General features: G+C 48.4%; 1 protein-coding gene across 3 annotated transcripts in view; it reads left to right on the top strand.

Moving 5' to 3' along the window:
• The window catches only part of RCOR2 (REST corepressor 2), a 224,197-nt gene that overhangs the window by 172,608 nt on the left and 32,474 nt on the right, over positions 1–19,115 (top strand). For 2 of the 3 annotated variants that reach the window (XM_085626013.1, XM_085626015.1), the window contains one exon: positions 16,875–17,089. In XM_085626013.1, coding sequence (XP_085482139.1) covers positions 16,875–17,089 — 215 coding nt within the window. The remainder of the gene's footprint in view (positions 1–16,874; positions 17,090–19,115) is intronic. The other variant, XM_085626014.1, reaches the window with a different exon arrangement.

Below are 19,115 nucleotides of genomic sequence, written 5' to 3'. Positions count from 1 at the left end.
AGAGTCGCAAGATGGACTCCTTGGGGAGGAGGATGTGCTCTACGTCGGCCACGACTATGAAAGCTGCTAGCGCCTCCGCTCTGCTGGGTCGCTATGACCGATCACTATGGGACTCCCTGCAACAGTTTGCTGCCTCCCTACCTAGGGATAAACGGGAAGACTTCCAGGAGGTGTTGAATGAGGGCATGATGGTCTCCAACCAGATCATCAGTGCAGCGGGGGATGTGTCATTGCTGGCGGCCCATGGGTACTGTCCTGGAGTACACATGAGGAGACATTCCTGGCTGAGACTTACCTCGCTAAAGCCTGAAGCGCAACAAAAGATTGCTAACTTGCCTTTCTCTGGCACGACATTGTTCGGGTCTCATGCGGATGACGAAATGGCCCGCATGAAGGCCGAAGCAGAAACCCTGAAAGCCGTAGGGTTGGAAAAACCCGAGGAACAGAAGAGATCATTCCGTTCCTATGGCAGGCGTTATTCTAAACAACGCGGCCAAGGGCGTCAGTCTGGTCAACAACAACAACACCAGCAACAACAGTTCCCGAGGCAGTCCTTTCAAAAGCGCCAGAGGGGCAGAGGACAACATCAATCCTCGTCGGGGAACAAAGGCCCGGCCGGGTCGAAGCCCTGAAAGGTCACTTCCCCCTCATCCGTTACCCGCTCCGGTGGGGGGAAGTATTCAATACTACCTGGCAGAGTGGAGAACAATAACTCAGGACAAGTGGGTGCTGAATATTGTTTGCAATGGGTACAGTCTTCGTTTCACCAGCCCGCCTCCACAGGTCCCACCAGTGCGCTCTCCCTACATGGTGCGAGAGCTCCAGTGGGAGGCGGACATTCTGTTAAAGAAGAAGGCGATAGAGACTGTGCCTTTGAGGCAAAAAGGAAAAGGTCTTTACTCAAGGTTCTTTCTCGTCAGAAAAAAGGACAAGAACGAGTTCAGGACTATTCTGGATCTGCGTCAAGCAAACAAGTGGATCCGCAGAGAAAAGTTCCGTATGTTGTCCCTGCATCAGATTTACCCTCAGTTGCATCGAGGAGACTGGCTGTGCGCCATAGATCTGCAGGACGCTTACTTTCATGTGCCGATCGCACAAAAGCATCGCAAGTTCCTGAGGTTTCTGGTAGGCAACAACCATTACCAGTATACAGTACTCCCGTTTGGTCTGAAGTCTGCGCCAAGGACGTTCTCCAAGTGCATGGCAGTGGTGGCAGCACACTTGCGGAAGAACAAAGTGTTTGTGTATCCATACCTGGACGATTGGCTGATCAAAGCTTCCACGTACCAGGAAGCCCAGTGTCATTTCAACAGGACAGCTGCCTTGCTTCATCGCCTGGGACTGCACATCAACGTGACGAAGTCAGTGCCGATCCCTGTGCAGTGTCTCCAGTACTTGGGGGGCCTCAGTCAATACTTTGAACGCAAGCGTGTGTCCTTCGGAGGAGAGACGCTTATCTATCCGTCGGAAGGCCCTGCACCTCCTCTCAGCCCACTCTCCTGCGTTGAGGACGGTGTCCTCTTTACTGGGGTCGATAGCTTCCTGCATCTTTCTCACCCCCAATGCACGTCTGCATATGAGGCCTCTGCAGGAATGTCTGGAGGATCAATGGGACCAGAGGCGGGGGCGCTGGGAGGACAAGATTCATCTGTCCCAACACGCTCTACAGTCTCTGAAATGGTGGTGCTCTTCAGAGAATGTCTGCAAGGGGACTCCCTTTCACAAGAATATTCCGGTCCAGACCATAGTGACAGATGCGTCTCTCCAGGGCTGGGGAGCTCATTCGGGCCCTCTTCAGATTCAGGGGATATGGTCACAGACGGAGATGACTTACCACATCAACTTTTTGGAACTCAGGGCAGTACACTTGGCCCTGAAGGCGTTCCATCCCTCCTTCAAGACGAACTCCCTGCTCGTTCAGACGGACAATACTACTACCATGTATTACCTCAACAAGCAGGGGGGCTCCCGTTCACGCACGCTGTCTCTGGAGGCACAGACGATCTGGAATTGGCTGGTGGCCAGGAACCTAACGATCACGGCAACCCATCTGCCGGGAGTGCAGAATGCCCAAGCCGATGCGCTCAGCAGGCTCGTTCAAGAAAATCACGAGTGGGTGCTAAACGAAGACGTGCTCAGAGAAGTCTTCGCAGAGTGGGGCATCGATCTGTTCGCTACGGCAGAAAACAGCAAATGCCGCGACTTCGCGTCCAGGTACTACCAACCAGGGACGCTGGGGAATGCACTATGGATCAGCTGGTCGAACAGCTTTCTCTACGCCTTTCCGCCCATTCCCCTGATTCCGGCGGTGCTGATCAAGCTGTCGCAATCCAGAGCCAGGATGATCCTGATTGCTCCGGAGTGGCCGAGGCAATGGTGGTTCACCGACCTTCTTCACCGGTCTGTTCTACCACACCGGCGCCTGCTGTGTCGGCCGGACCTTCTCACGAAATTCGGAGGACAGATGGTTCACCCCAATCTCTCGTCCTTGAGTTTGGCAGCATGGCTCCTGAGCTAGTACAGTATGGACACTTGAACCTACCTCAGGACTGTATGGAGATCTTGAAAGAGGCGAAGAGACCGTCTACGAGGACTTCTTATGCCTATAAGTGGAAGAGATTCTGCTTATGGTGCACGGCAAAGGACATTGACCCTACATCCTGTAAAGATGTTATTCTGCCTTATCTGCTGCAGTTAGCTCAATCTGGGCTTAACTTTCAGTCTATTAAAGTTCATCTCGCTGCTTTGACTGCGTATAGAAAGGGCCCTTCCCAAACCTCATTTTTTCAAATCCCTGTGATTAAAGATTTTTGGGAGGGTTTGCGTAAGGTGTTTTCCCCCTGTTAGACGACCTTCTCCACCATGGGAATTGAACGTGGTGTTGTCCAGATTAATGAGGGAACCTTTTGAGCCTATTCATAAGGCTTCTTTGCAGCATTTGGTCCTGGAAGGCTGCCTTCCTTGTGGCCATTACATCGGCCAGGAGAGTAAGTGAGATTCAGGCTCTGTGTTGTCAAGAGCCGTATACTGTATTCCATGCTTCTAAAGTGGTAATGCGTACTCATCCTAAGTTTTTACCTAAAGTGATATCTGATTTCCATGTAAATCAAATGATAACTTTGCCTACATTTTTTCAGCATCCATCCTCTCCGGCGGAGAGGTCTCTGCATTCACTAGATGTGCGTAGAGTGTTGAAATTCTATCTAGATAAGAAAAAAGACATCCGCAGGTCGGATCAACTGTTTGTAAATTATGGTTCGGTAAGAACTGGTCTAGCTACCTCAAAACAGTCTATCTCCAGATGGATTGTGTCCTGTATTCAGCTCTGTTATCAGAAAGCTAATAAGGCGTTAGGGGGTAAGCCTACAGCGCATTCAACTAGGGGCAAAGCAGCGACTACAGCTTTGCTTAGGAATGTTCCAATCGCTGACATTTGTAAGGCTGCCACCTGGAAGGCGGTCCATACGTTTACAAAGCATTACTGCCTGGACTCTGATGCTAGGGCAGATGCGCAGGTTGGACAGGCTTCGCTGAGGAATTTGTTTGCACAGTAATTTGTTGGTGTTCGGTTTTTACTCCACCGCTGTTTGTTGGTTGGGATGGGCTTGCCATTCTATTCATAGATTATGACTATACACAGAGATCCCCTACTACAGAAGGAGTAGTTTCTTACCTGTAACTCCAGTTCTGTAGTAGGGGTATCTCTGTTATAGTCATAAGCGACCCGCCCTCCTCCCCGGTGGAGTAAAACTGGCAGTATCAGGCCTGTTGTTATACACCTTCAAAAAGAACTGAAAGTAACTTGCTTTGGCTGTGCATCCTGGGATACCGGGGGTCTCTGGAGAGTTCCTTAAAGGCATGGTATCCTTTTAGCAGACACATAATGACAGCCTATAGGGCTTGTCTGTCCACCCCTTCCTCTCTATTGTTTAAAGGGATTTTGGTGAAGGGAGTGTGATACAATAAAGGAACATGTCAGATGTGAATAAAAATGACATTTAAACTTTATTTTGGCTTTTGTGTTCACTTCAGATGAAGTGCTGCCCAGTGCAGCCATATTGTTGTTAGGCAGTATTATTTTGTCTGTCTCTTAAGTGTCGTTGCAGGTTTGCAAATGCAGGACAGCTTAAGAGATATTTTGATTGCTCCGGGGTCCCCGCACATGGGCGGGACTATTCATAGATTATGACTATAACAGAGATACCCCTACTACAGAACTGGAGTTACAGGTAAGAAACTACTCCTTTTCAACATACTGGGAAAAAAATTGCTGGAGAGAATATTCGCGGGGAGTTTCAACACCTCTTTCAAGCACTAACCAGCAGTACCAACCAAGGACCCAATGGCTAAACGGAGTGAGCTAGGTTTATAGAGATCTGAAAGACTAGAGCCATTTTTCTCATATGTACATACATCATCTAGAAGAGATTTTTCTGTACCATGTACACACTTCTGGTTTAGTTTTCTCTTGGATCTATGCCAGATTGGATGGCACGTACGTTAAGCAACCATCTGGTGCAGGAAATCACGTCAACAAAAAGGGAGAATAATTGTCTTCGATCATGTTCAATCATTCCAAGGCCACCTTGATGGCGCCTTTTCATCTTCCACATAATCTTCCCCTTCACCAAAGGCATAGCCTGAATGTCTAACCTCTGGAGGATAGTTTCATCACGTTTGTCGAGCCTTCCTCATCCAACTTTACATCTTCTTTGTATTCTTCCTGTTTGTCTTGACTTGCTGTTCCTCAGGGATGAAGGCTCTTGAAGAAAAAGTAGGTGTTACTTCGAGATCGGTGAATAACAGGGTTAGAGGCCAGTGTGGGTCAAAGAGTAGTAACCATTGACGCGGAGTCGCAGTAGCAAAATAGGTCTTCTTGATCATCGACAAGAGTGCCATCCACAAGTGCTTTCTTTTGACTATGTTCTCCCTGATGCGTGTTCATATGTCCACGGAAAATGGAAATGGAGTAACAAAACTGTCCTTATCAGAACTGAAGCATAACCGTTTCAGCAATAGCAGTAACTTGAGGTCTCTGAGGTTAAAATCGTGCCAAATAGACCTGCAGTAGGGAACCATACCTTCTTTTTGAATTGCCACTGGCAAGTGTAATTAACCTAAATGAGTCTACTCTGGGAAGGACTGCTTGATCTGTGTGCACGTTTTGGTGACCGAGGAAGACCCTGCACTGTTGGTGACTTTAGGACTCCCATTTCTGGTGATCCTTAAACAGAGGCGTAGCTAGAGCTTGTGGCGCTCGGGGCTATCCCTCAGGTTGCCGCCCCTGGGGAGGGGGGGTTGCTGGGGAAAAAGGACGGCGAGCACTTGAAAGAGGTCTGAGAGACACGTAGTTTCGCCGCTAATAGTTACCTCGATCATGCAAGTTACGTGCACATACATGACGCGGTCCAAGGCTACACAGTTGAATACACCGGTGACTGGCAGTACAAAAGAGAACACACAGACTGCATAATCTATCTGGGGACTCAGAAAAACTGCATGTGACATCCATCAGAGAGCTGCATGAATAATTACCTGGTAATCCCCTCAGCACAATGCAAACATGCATATATATGACACTGTTCAGGGATCCATGATCTACAGCTGACATTAAATGACCATTCATCATGGTCCCCCCCCCCCCCATTAAAGCAGTGCACTTTGTGATCTGCATGGCACATGTTCTTTGCAGCAGGCACATTAACCCTCTGTGCTACCTTTCCAGGAGTCAACCCTTCCACTAGACAAAACTCCGATCTCTCTCTCTAGGAAGAACATTAATCACCGAAGTTATCATGACATTTTTATTGTTTCTGAAAATAGCTGGAGGCCAGGAAGGAGGCAGCAAGTTATTTTTAAACCATAATATACTTGCAAACACTACGCACCCACTCGAAATAGGTACCCAGTGCGGTCACACAGTTCGCATCGCCCTAACCTGCTCAAGGTTCATGTGACCTCAGTGACAGAGTCACAGAGACTGGATCACTGTTGCTCTAGGGTGTGCTGCTTCGTAGGCCTGCCCGCAAGACTGTATGGATTGTGGTGGACAGGCCTTCAAGGTTAACCCACAATTGACACCACTAGGGTACACCTGCTTGTGCTAAGACATCACGCCTTCAAGGTCTAGTGGGGCCTTCTAAGGTCTAGCATGTGAATGTGCTCCCTCAGTAGAGTGGTCTGGTGGACTGATCATGAAGGCTGAACCCAGTTCCAAATTCGACAGCTCTGGCCATAGTGCCACATCCTCTCCTCCACTGAACACCACACTACCCTCCTGAGAGAAACTCGCACTGCCTTCAGCTATAACCTAATCGTGCCCGCTATAAACACTTGGATGTGGCTCAATTCAAATTATGCACTTGATAAGAGTAATATGCTGCCTAAAAAAGTAGAAGCAACCACTCATAGGGAATGCAAGATTAAGTTAAGCATGTGAAATGTAAGCCGAAACATGGTTACCTTAACAATCTCTCACTCACTAGTCAGAAATCAGCGAGTGGTTTTACCTGAAATGTTAAGGACATGACTAGAGGGCCCTGAAGGGAACCGTTTCATTGTCCATTGCTTATATCCTTACAAAACGTAAGCAGTATGGTTTAAAAAGACCACATCCATAAACACAGCCATGGTACACATTTTGTTTTCCAATCCACCCATCAACAGGTATTGCAGTACCTCCAGGAATGGTACACTTTCCCACCTGGGAACAACAATGCTGTTCAAAGAAAGACGAGAAAACAAAAGTAGCACTTCACTGGCAAACTCTGTAAAGTGATGCTGATGTATTTGGATGTATATAAAACCAATCTGGCCACTTTGCAACCACTATGTCTTGCTTTATTTAGTTATGTATTTATTTTTCATATTTAAAACCTTCTATTTCTCTCCATCCCGCTGCACTTTGGAATAGAAAAATGTCAGAAAAAGGGCATTTCTCGCAAGAGTGTTTTTCTTTTTTGGATCCATTTCACAGGGAAGCAACTAAATGAAAGAAGGAAAGAGAGGTTGTGAACCGTTTCTTCAAGTCACGGTTTTCAGTAAGTGAGAAGCAAGACAGAAAGAGAGGGAATAATAGGAAGAGAGGGGGGGGGGGGGTGGACAGCTGCCAGCACCAAAAAAGGAGGACATTGCCCGAGTCCTGTTCCTTCTCTGCCCGTCCCCGAACGTCCACGAAAGCAAGCCGAGCCTTATCTGAATGCCTTTGTCCGCCCCCAAAATAGTGCCGCCTGGGGCGGACCGCCCCTCCCTAGCTACGCCACTGTCCTTAAAAAAGGACACTGTTGGGATGCTTCCTGTGATTGATTGCATGCACAGTTTATACATGTGACGTTTCTTCCTGTTACAACATGGACAATGTTGTGCAAGCTAAACACTGTTAAGAGGAATAACTTCCTACTCATTATTTACAATTAAATAATAAAATAAACACGTAATCCGGCCCAAAAACTGACCTCACACTGCATGCTAAGGAAAAGGTTACTTACCTGTAGCAATAGATACAGGTCAGGGTACCCAGGAGGGTCTACAGAATGATCATCCCAGGGGTCTCTCCCCCTCACCTGGCTCCCCAGTTCTGTCATATGGCTCTCCCTCCTGGTAGGGGCTGTGTGATCCTGCCAAGGATTGTGGTGAACGCAGGCATGTGTATTCCTTTGGTAGTGTGTCTGGAGGGGGTAGTCAAGGGATAGGAGCAGGTGAAGGAAGAGGCAGGGGAGATGGAGGAGGAGTGGAAGGAAGGGGCAAAGTGGATGGGGCTGGGGCTGGTGCCCTTACGCCTCTTTTTATGCTTGTGCTGAAGCGAAGTCCTCCTCAAAGGTTGACTTCCTCTTAAGTGGTAAGGTGTCGACCACCTTGGGCAGTGGTTTAGAAGTCTGAGGATGTATGTATGCAGTCTCTTTTTCCAGGCATCGAGCTCCATTTGGAGCCGCTGGAGGATTGGATGCTTTGATTGGTTGCGGCTTTCAGGGCCGGTGGTCCTTAGTGTTGAAGGGTAGGCCATCTGAAGCAACACTTCCAAGGTCGGCGGTCTCTGCACAGTGGTAGGTATTGGCTCCTGGTGTTTCAGCGCCAAAGGTGGTGTCTGCTCCGAGAGCTTACAATTCTGGCGACGTCCTGGAGCCAGTTGGCATTTTTAACAGCAACATGGGCTTCGGCGCCAGGAGGCTAAAATTTTGTCTTGGTGGCCGGTCAGGAATGTTGAGTGCCTGTGGATGTGGGGGTTGCCGGCTTTTAGTTTCCTGTGGGTTTGACCTGTGCCAAAGCGATGAGGTGCCCCAGAGAGCTGGCTTGACTTTGTGGGCCTAATGGCCTGACCACCTCGGAATGGTGCTCCGCCTCACCGTAAGGGAATTTGGCGGGTTTGTATGAGGGTCTGCCACATTCCACGACCTGCGGGGTTTGTGTGCGTGGTCCTGGTGCTTTGTCGTAGAGGTGGGATTGTTTCTGCTCTTCAGAACCAGAGACAAAAACTGCTGCTTTCAATAGTTGGTGGGCTGCAATGTCCTCAATGTCTTCGGCGCCAAGGGATCTTCAACAAGGATATCCGGGGTATCCTCTTTGGAGTGTCATTACATCTTCACACAGAGTATTTTTGAACCTAAACAGCAGGCAGGCCTCACGCATGGTATCATTGGATTGAAGCGACAAGCACAAATTACACACCAGGTGGTGGTCAGACCAGAAGCATTTTGCATTACAGTGGGGGCAGTGTTAAAACAGTTTGTTCCATCACCAGCTGTGCATTCTCGAAAAAGAAAACATTGAGTCGAAGCTTGGGCACTTGAGGCCCCTAGCTGGGCCTGCAACCCTCCGGTGACAAGTCTGTTGATCCTCTGTCTCATGGTGTTCTTGGTAGTGAGTTGGCAGTAGTTATTTTCCACTTTGATTGGTGTCAAAATTAGACTAGGAGCGGTGGAGAAAAGTGAAGATGGGCACCTTAATCCTGGAGCTCCGTTCGTCATGCTCGAACCTGATGGCAGAAAAAAACAATCTAAAATTGAGTCCGGGCCCATGTGCAATGCACACATGAGGAGAAGTCACCATATACCTTGTGACTTAAGAGAATTCTTCAAAGAAAAACAAGTTGCAAAACATCCGAGCTCAACTCTAGATAGTAGGAGTTTGTAGAGCATGGAACTACACGCTACAAACAGATGCTTACTGGGTAACTAAAAGTTTCCAGATACTGCCTTTCATCAGTTTAACTCATCGATTACCATAATAACTTCTCTTTATTGTAGTGTGTTTTGCGACAGGTTCGAAGATACTTAAACTCTAGCTCATGTTGGACAGAAGTTCTATGAGCTTGAACCAGGGCAGCTTTTAAAAATGTTCCTTGCTGTTGTGTATTTTTGCAGCGTGAATCTTTCTGGATTCACTATGCTGTGCATTATTCCGCGATCTTGTGGTTGGGTCCGGATTCGTAGTCTTTTCTTTGTTTTTTTTTTTTTTTTTTTTTTTTTGTAGCCCAGGTGGGCGTCGACGTCCACCATTTGGTGCACCTCCCGTGACGTCGTCGTGCTTCCTGCGGAAGTCCCACCTTTGGGGCGCCATCTTCAGATTCTTTTTTCCGCCGTTGGGTCTGGATCGTCATCGGGAAGCTCCAGGAATTCACTCGGAGGAAGAAGGAAGAAAAGCGAGTTTCATCGATAGAATCAAGAGAAGACATCAGGAATAGAACAGATTTCATCAGGAGCGCGAAGAAAGAGGACCAGCGAACCTTTTTTCTTCGACAGCCTTGGAGAATGCACGCTCAGAGACCCTGAGCGAAATGGACAAGACGCCATTCAAGTTCTGCCCAAACTGCCACCACAAGTTCGCGCAGAAAGACCAGCATCCGGTTTGCAACCTCTGCCTACCGGTGGATCACCGGAGTATCGACTGCAACGCCTGCTCAGCCTTCGCGCCGAAGACACTCAGAGTGAGAGAGAGGCAGAGAAGAGCCAACGCCAACATGGATGGCAAAGGGAAACCCCCGACACTCTACGAGCTGGGCCTCGACACGGACGACGAGGACAACGTCGCCGAGACAGCCGAAAACTTCACGGTCGTAGAGACCGACAAGAAAAAAGAAGACTAGGTAAGAGAATCGTCGAGCGCAAATCAAAAGACACCTCGTAAACACGAGGGTGACTCGAGAAAAACTGAGTCAAGGTCCACGAAGGGAGCCCCGGCGCCGAAAACTTCGACGTCCAAAGGGGGAACTTCGGACAAAAGGCCAAGCGGATCCTTACAAAAGGACTCCCTGGGGCAGAAAGACGCCGAAAGGCAAGGGTCGTCGAAATCGTCCCAGGAAACTGGCCGATCGACGCAGAAAGAACGTTCGACGTCGACGCAAGTTTCATCGAAGAGACCCGCGGTCGACGCCGAAAGCATCTCCGAAATGGAGAAAAAGAAGAGGCGGCTCGAGGCCGAAATGGAGAACATCCTTCAAAGGAAGAAGGAGTTCGACGCCAGGATGAAGGAATTCAAGATTCCAACGGTTTCATCGGCGGACGTCGTCGAGGTCGAAGGCGAGTTCGACGCCGAAGGGCTGACAAGGGATCTCGAGGAAGAAGAGGAGCCCTATTATGAGGAAGAAGCCGAGGAAGAAGACCAACAGTCGTTCTACGAATCGGCGGCATCTACCAGCAACGACGTCGAATGGCACGATCTCGACACCGAAAACCCGGAGGAGGCCGTGGACACGTACCCCTCGAGGCCTTCGCCACCCGACGACATCGGGGTATACAATATGGTGGTGAAGAGCGCAGCAATGGCCTTCGGCGTCAAACTCGACGAGGAGAGGCCGAAAGCCGATTTTCTCGTCGAAACACTGCTCCCCATCCAGACTAGGAGTCAGTTCCTCCCCATGCTACAAAGCGTGATGAACCAGGGGAGAGAAGCCTTCAAGGAGCCTGCCACCTGCCGGTCGATCACGCCCAGGACAGAGAAGAAATATAAGCACTCCTCCCTGGACCCACCTTACATCAAGGGTAGCGTCACCGCAGACTCCATCATAGCCTCCACGGCCAGGAGAAGGGCCAACGTCCCAGCAACTTCGGGGCCACCTCCGGATAAGGAGAGCAGGAGGATCGACCTCACAGGCAGAAAGGTCGAGAGGAACGCCGCAATGCACTGGCGCATGGCGAATTCGAATGCACTCCTCAATAGACACCAATACCAACACTGGGAGGAGATGGGGGAGCTAGTAAAGCACCTCCCCGAAGAATACCGCCAGAGAGCCTCTCACCTGGTGGATGAAGGCAAGAACATCGCCAACTCCTGTATAAAGACGGCGTTGGATGGGGCAGAGACTTCAGCAAGACTCATGGCCATAGGGGTCACAGAGAGGAGGCATGCATGGCTAAGAATCTCGGGATTCAAACCGGAAGTGCAGAACAACATCCTTGGCACCCCCTTCAACGGAGAGACACTGTTCGGAGCAACGGTGGACGAAAAGCTCACCCAGCTCAAGAAGGAAAACGAGACAGCGAGGTCCATGGGGGCCCTACAGCTGAGGGGAATGAGACGAGGAAATCCCTCGAGGAGACCCTACGGTAGGGGTGGAAGCCAACAGGGGACGTCGCACCAGGCGTTCCAACAAGGTCAGCAGGGCGAAGGTCACGGACAAAGTCAGCAGAAGCAAAGCTGGCAATATCAACCTCGGGGCCAGTCCTTTCGCGGGAGAGGGAACGGACGTGGCCAAAGGAGGAGAGGGGGCGATCAGCCCTCCTCGAAGTGACTCAGCACGCAAGAAGACGCCTACCCTCGTAAGGTCCCCAAGGGTGAGGCGCAAAAAAGTGTCATCAGGGGGAAGAGGAGATTCAAGAGCCTACGAGCATACGTCACCAGTAGGCGGAAGGCTGAGGTTCTACCTTCAGGAGTGGCGGCGTATAACCACAGACAAGTGGATACGGAACATTGTGCAGTACGGATACTGCGTAGACTTGGAGAAAAGACCTCCAAACAGGAAGCCGAAGGGAAGACAGAGATCGGCCCAAGAACTGGCAATACTCAGAGAAGAAACACGGAAACTCCTACAAAAGGGAGCCATAGAGACAGTGCCGTTCAGGGAACGCAACAGAGGGGTCTACTCAAACTACTTCGTGGTTCCGAAGGTAGACGGAGACCTCAGACCCATACTGGACCTCCGTTACCTAAACAAGTTCATCAGAACGCAAAGGTTCAAAATGACTTCACTGCAGGAGGTACTGCCACAGATAAGAGAAGGGGACTTCATGGTCACCGTGGACCTCAAGGATGCCTACCTTCACATCCCAATAAACAGAAGGCACAAGGGCCTTCTAAGATTCAACATCGAACAGGAACACTACCAGTTCACAACCCTGGCCTTCGGACTAAAATCAGCGCCAAGGGTCTTTACAAAATGCCTGTCGGCGGTAGCGGCACACCTACGAAAGCAGGGAATACACGTATACCCCTACTTGGACGACTGGCTGGTCAAGGCAAACTCACGCGAGAAGTGCGAGAGGCACGCAAAACGCGTAACAGACACCCTCACAAATCTGGGATTTTCCATCCACTGGGGAAAATCATCGCTGGAACCGGAACAGGTAAAGATTTTCCTGGGGGCAAAGATCAACTCCCTCAACAGTACAGTAGTGCCCAGCGACAGGAGGACAGATGCTCTACTGAAGGAGACGCAGCTCTACCAGAAGGGGCGAGTTCTGACAGTGAGGGCGGTGAGCAAGATGATGGGGATGATGGCGTCCTGTATCCAGCTGGTGCCGAATGTACGCCTGCACATGAGACCATTCCAGGAATGGCTGCAACAGCAATGGTCACAAGCAAACGGAAGTTGGGAGGATCTAGTGGTTGTTACGCACGCAGTGCAGGAGGAGATAACTTGGTGGAACAGAGACAACATAACAGCGGGGAGAAGCCTGACACCACCAAGCCCAACAATGACCATTACCACGGACGCATCGCAGAAGGGATGGGGAGCGCACATGGACAACCTCAGAGTGAGGGGTCTATGGGCTCCAGCAGACGCGGTCCGCCACATCAACTACCTCGAGTTGAAAACGATACTGTTAGCCCTGAAGGCATTCCAGAGACACCTGTTCGGCCAGAGGGTGTTGGTACAGACAGACAACACCACGGCGATGTTCTACATCAACAAACAAGGGGGGACACAGTCGTTTCCCCTCTCATCCCTAGCTCAGGAGATTTGGAGATGGGCCATACCTCTCAAGATAGATCTACTGGCAATTCACCTACCAGGGAAGGACAATGTGGAGGCAGACTGGCTGAGCAGACAGACCTCAGCATCGCACGAGTGGGAGCTCAATGGCCAGGAAACGGAGAAAATCTTCCAGAGATGGGGGACTCCCACAATAGACCTATTTGCAACACGCCACAATGCAAAATGCCAAAGCTTCGCGTCCAGGCAACCAGATCAGCAATCCAAGGGAAATGCCCTATGGATAAGCTGGTGGAGGACATTTGCCTACGCCTTTCCACCGATACCCCTGTTGCACAGAGTGCTCGACAAGTGCAGAACCAGCAACATGACTCTGATCCTGGTGGCTCCACAGTGGGCGAGGCAGACATGGTTCTCACAGATTCAAGAAATGGCGCAAGGCAATCCGTACAGGTTCGAGAGGAGAAAAGACCTGCTCTCAATGCAAAACGGGGAGGTCCTGCACCCAGAGCCAGAGACACTCAACCTAGCAGCATGGCTCCTGAAGACCTAGAGTTCGCACACCTAAGGTTACCTCAGAGCACTATGCGAGTGCTACGGGAGGCAAGGAAACCTACTACAAGACAGTGCTACAGCGCAAAGTGGAAGAGATTCACGGTGTGGTGCAGGAAAAAGGGCCTGCAAAACAGAATGACAAGAGACTCAACTGTGCTGAGGTACCTCACACACCTTCTAAAGAGTAACCTCGGCTCGAGCTCCCTAAGGGTACACCTAGCAGCGATCGTTGCCTACACCAGAGGTGAGAAGGGTGGAAGTTTCTTCACCTCGCAGGTGGTGAAGAGATTCATGGAGGGAGCCAAAAGAATGGCACCCCCGAAAAGGTTGCCGCCGCCGGCATGGAATTTAAACGTGGTTCTGACGGAGCTCATGAAGGCGCCGTTTGAACCCATTCACAAGGCCACTCTACAAATGTTGACGATGAAAACTGCCTTTCTAGTGGCCATAACCTCACTACGCAGGGTGAGCGAGCTTCAAGCACTAACGCTACAGGAGCCCTACATTCAAATTCACAAAGACAGGGTAGTCCTGAGGACGGACCCACACTTCATGCCCAAGGTAGTGTCGGCGTTCCACATGAATCAGAGTATCCAGATACCGAGTTTCTTCCAAAACCCGACTACAAACGCAGAAAAGGCCCTGCACACCCTCGATGCCAGAAGAGCGGTGATGCACTACATTGAAAGAACCAAGGAACTCAGGAAGTCGAAGCAGCTGTTTGTGTCCTTTGCTACTAGCTTCATGGGTAGACCAGTGACCAAGGGCACCATCGCTAGGTGGATTGCCCTCACTATTCAATTCTGTCACAAACAGGCTGGACAGGAGCTAACGGAGGGGCCCCAAGCTCACTCCACAAGGAAGAAGGGGGCCACAGTTGCCTTCCTGGCAAACACGCCCATCCAAGACATTTGTCTCGCAGCAACTTGGGCATCTGTGCACACGTTCACAAAGCACTACTGCGTGGACATTCAAATGAATAAGGAAGCACAGGTCGGACAGAAGGTGCTACAACACATTTTCAACGACCAGCGATCATCTTCCACCCAGCCACCACAAAAATAGGAAAACCGCTACAAAGTCTATGCACAGCATAGTGAATCCAGAAAGATTCACGCTGCAAAACGAAAAGTTTCTTACCTGTCGGTGTAGTTTTGCAGCTTGAAGATCTTTCTGGATTCACTAGCGAACCCACCCACCTCCGCCAGGAAGATGAGGCTGGAGGAAGAGGGGGTGAAATGGATAGGATCAGAGAAGTGGAAACGTACAGAAATATGGACAAAAGGATTAATCAATCGCCTAGGGTTAAAAAAAAAAAAAAAAACAGGGAAAAAAGAACCCGAAGATGGCGCCCCAAAGGTGGGACTTCCGCAGGAAGCACGACGACGTCACGGGAGGTGCACCAAATGGTGGACGTCGACGACCACCTGGGCTACAAAAAAAAAAAAAAAAAAAAACAAAGAAAAGACTACGAATCCGGACCCAACCACAAGATCGCGGAATAATGCACAGCATAGTGAATCCAGAAAGATCTTCAAGCTGCAAAACTACACCGACAGGTAAGAAACTTTTCGTTGTCCTTCATTTTCTCGACCCTGTGGGATCTTCCAATGCAAGACACATGTGCTCCATCCTTAGTGTTTTTTTGTTTGGAAAAAGTCCTGCTTTGAGCTAATTATGTCCTCCCTTTCAATTGCCGGTTTCATTTTTTCAGACTGATGTTTTGCTACCTTGACAATATACTCCAGTTCATCTCACTTGTTGGTTTTTCCATATGTTCCCGGTATTTTTCTGTTTTCTCTGCTTTATCCTAGTTGTAGCCAAGGTTTGCAGGGCTTGCTGTGTGGTATCTGTATTATATCCTTTTCCCAGGTGTCAGACATTATTCGAAAACTGGTTTGTGAAATTTAGGGGACTACTCGTTATATTCTAGGCCTAAGTTCTCTGCTGTTTTGCATCCTATTATTTGTTTGTTCCCTATCCAATTGTGTGATCTTGCTGTCTGACTATAGTTTACTTGCAGCATTGGAACAAGTTCCTTTTCTTTTTTATGATGTTTTCGTACTAAAATTAGCATTGCCTCTGTCCCCTGCCTCCCAAACTTGGAAGGTCCGAACTTCTGGATGCTCGCATCCTCGGTGTTGTCCCAGGTCTACTCTATTAGTGCCGTTGCTCCATAGCACCTCTCAGCTATTTTAACCCCACTTTCACATCCATGAGACAAGAATAACAAATCCAGATGTTGCCCTTACCAGCCCAGTCATGGATCTTGAGGCTGACTTTAACCCCTGTCAAGCCGGTGGAGATGTGCTCCTGATTTTGGTGTGCTGGAACAAATTGCAACTTTTTCCCATCCATTGACATGTAGCTCAACGTTTTGGTCATCTCCCAAGCAGTTCCGCACACAACATCTCAACTGGCTGAATGCATGCCTGCGGTCTTGCCACGGAGAACCCTTATTTTCACTTAAGAGTTCCATATACCTTCTTAATGTAGGAGTATTTATTTTAATCTGGGTGTCCAGTGTTTATTTATTTCTAGGTTTATTTTTTATCTGATTTATACAGTCTAGTAGGAACTGTAAAGGATCCTCTCCACATTTTCAAGGCTCAAGGTAATACCCGAATGGATTCAATTCTGAATTTATTATTGGTTACAGAATGCACATTAGTTACCCATCAGAAACGAAAACCTTGGCAAAAAATAAGAGGGCAATTGCAATAAAGTTGCAAATAGCAAAATAGGAAGGATAACATTTTGAATGACTAATCTCTTAAACATTTTTTTAAAGGACTGAGTGAAAACTAGAATCCCCTGAAACTAACTCCACATAAAAAATCGCACAAAAATCTCATAACAGTCAATGTCAACAGATTGATTGAAATTACAGAGAATACACAAAATACCACTTGGGACTATAGACAGTTAGATTGGGTAGTTAGTTGTGCTTTCAGTAGCAACTCATTGGCATTGTGCATTTGTTTCGAGTGGGACATTCTTTAGCTGTTCACCCATAGATATTGGTTTAATTTGATATTTATGGAAGGCCCCAAGAAATTTCCATTTGGTCCTTGTCTTTGGAATTCTTTGCAAATATTGACTAGACGAAGAAGCCTCCTGACCTTTGTTTTCCCCTTTTTTTGTCTCCCCCACCGTATCAATCTTTGACCAGCTGTTCGCAAGTATGGCAAAGACTTTGCCGCTGTGGCTGAAGTGATCGGGAACAAGACACCGGTGCAGGTGAAAACATTTTTTGTCAGCTATCGCCGTCGCTTCAACCTTGAGGAGGTGCTGCAGGAGTGGGAGGCGGAGCAAGAGTTGCACGGGCGCCCTGAGGAAGGCAAGAGCACCAGTGCCTCACTGGCTAGCAGTGAGGAGGAGGAAGAAGTAAGAACTTTTCCTTTCCCTGTAACAATGTGGTAGGCGTCTCTCGTGATGATTGGGGGGGGGGTGAGGGGGGCAGGAAGGGGCAGGAAAGATATCCTGTTTGTAATTTACACACTGTGCTCAGGCTTTAGTTGCTTAGCACCGTCTGGCACCGTTAAGTCATTCTGAGCAGTGCTTCTTCTTGCCTATTTGGTTCAGTACGGGTTAGCATTTAGCACCATATTTCCAGTCCTGGGCTTTTATTTTTACTAATCGTTAACACATGGGTGAGTCCCTTCAACTCCCAGAAAACATAGGGGCAGATTTACAAGCCCCTTGTGCCACTTTTGCGTCACTTTTCCCATGTTAAGCAAAAGTGGTGCAAGGACCTTGTAAATAAGCCCCACAGTGTTCAAGGAAATTCAGGACTGGGAAGATGTGGAGATGGATGGGTCCCTGCAGTTGGTCTTGATCTGCAGTACTTAACGCCATATAGCAAACTCGCCCCCCCCCCTCCCCCCCACTACCAGTTATCCAGCAGCCTAGCAAGCAATCATAAAGACTTGTCATGTTTGAGACGTTCAGCATTTTTCATGATTCCCAAATTCCATTCCACCCAAGTTGCCCTTCTCCTTGGTACTCCTTTCAGACATGTATCTCGGTTTCTTCTGGGTTTTAATAACAATAAACCTGTGTGTGTGTGTTTTTTTTTTGTTCTGCCCCAACCTCAATGTTATAGCTGTTTCTGGTTGTCCTTCGTGTTTCATGGTCATAAAACTTATTTTATTGCTTGCTCTTCTTGCTTTCTCGAGCCAAGGTGTCCCCTTTTGCTCTTATTTCCAGTGTTCTTACCAGTTTCAGAACTTAATTCCTCAGTCCTTTCCTGTTCTAGTTCCTATCTCATAGCTCTCTACCTCTATCTTCCTCTTATTACCTTCTCCTTTCTGTTTCCTGTACCTATCTCCCCCTCCCACCTGTTTACCTTTTTCCTGTTCTGCTCTTTATTTCCTTGTTCTTTTCTTTCTAGTGTGCTCTTTTCTTTATGGTGCCTTGTGGAACCATATGAAAATACTTAGTGCATCTCTCCCAATTAGCTAGTAGTGAATGCTTTTAAGGCAAAACAACTATCGAAAAGTTGAACTAGGCCATCTATATTTACATTTGTATCATGCTGTACGCAGCTTTTTTGTGCTTGGTGGAGCCCATCAGCTGCTTCTGGCCAGCCTAAATCAGAAGTTCATATGAACAAAGAATTACCTTGGCAACTCATCCTCAATAATAGCATCCCAGTGTAGCATTATACCTGTCCACCAAAAGTGCCTCTGCCTTGTCAGAGTTATGACGCGCTATGCAAATGCAATTACAAGAGAATACATTCTCCCTTAGTACAGGAATGCATTGTATGAAATTGTGAACAAATGTACTATTGGAGCATATTATTTTAAACTGACAGTTTGAAGTTACTGTGGAAGTGGTGCTGTAGGACAGTTTTTCCTATTCTAATTCGGTAAAACCTTGATACATATATATATATTTTAATAATACTGCATCGTCGCCGGCTGGGTTGGTTAAAAGTCATGGTTTTGCAGCGTGACTCGATTCTGTATTTACTTGCTGTGCATTATTCCGCCATCTAGTGGTTGGGTCCGGAATCCTCCTTTTGTAGTAGTCTCTTTTCTCTTTCCTTTTTTTAAGTGTATTTATTCATTATTGTTGTTGGGCATCAACTTTTCTCACCATTTGGTGCTTAGTTGAGCCTCTCCTGATGTCAGACGCACCTGGTATCCTCTGCGCATGGTTGCCATCTTGAGATTCTTTTTCCCACCATTGGGTATGGAAGGGTCGCTGAAGGCTCTCCAATCTTCGGAAGAAGAAGAATAAAACAAAGTATCATCAAACAAAGTCCAGAGGGAAAAACAGCAGTCTGAAAGGTTTTGTTTGAAAAGAGAAGTAAGTGGAGCACATGGGCAGCTGACAAGGAACAGTCAGAATACACAGGTAGGGAGGTCCCTGCTCTGAGTTACATGGAAAACTCACCCTTCCTCTT

This window comes from Triturus cristatus, chromosome 9, assembly GCF_964204655.1.
Source record: "Triturus cristatus chromosome 9, aTriCri1.1, whole genome shotgun sequence".
NCBI lineage: Eukaryota > Metazoa > Chordata > Amphibia > Caudata > Salamandridae > Triturus > Triturus cristatus.
The sequence above is the reverse complement of the archived record's forward strand: the minus strand, read 5'-3'. Positions and strand labels throughout refer to the sequence as shown.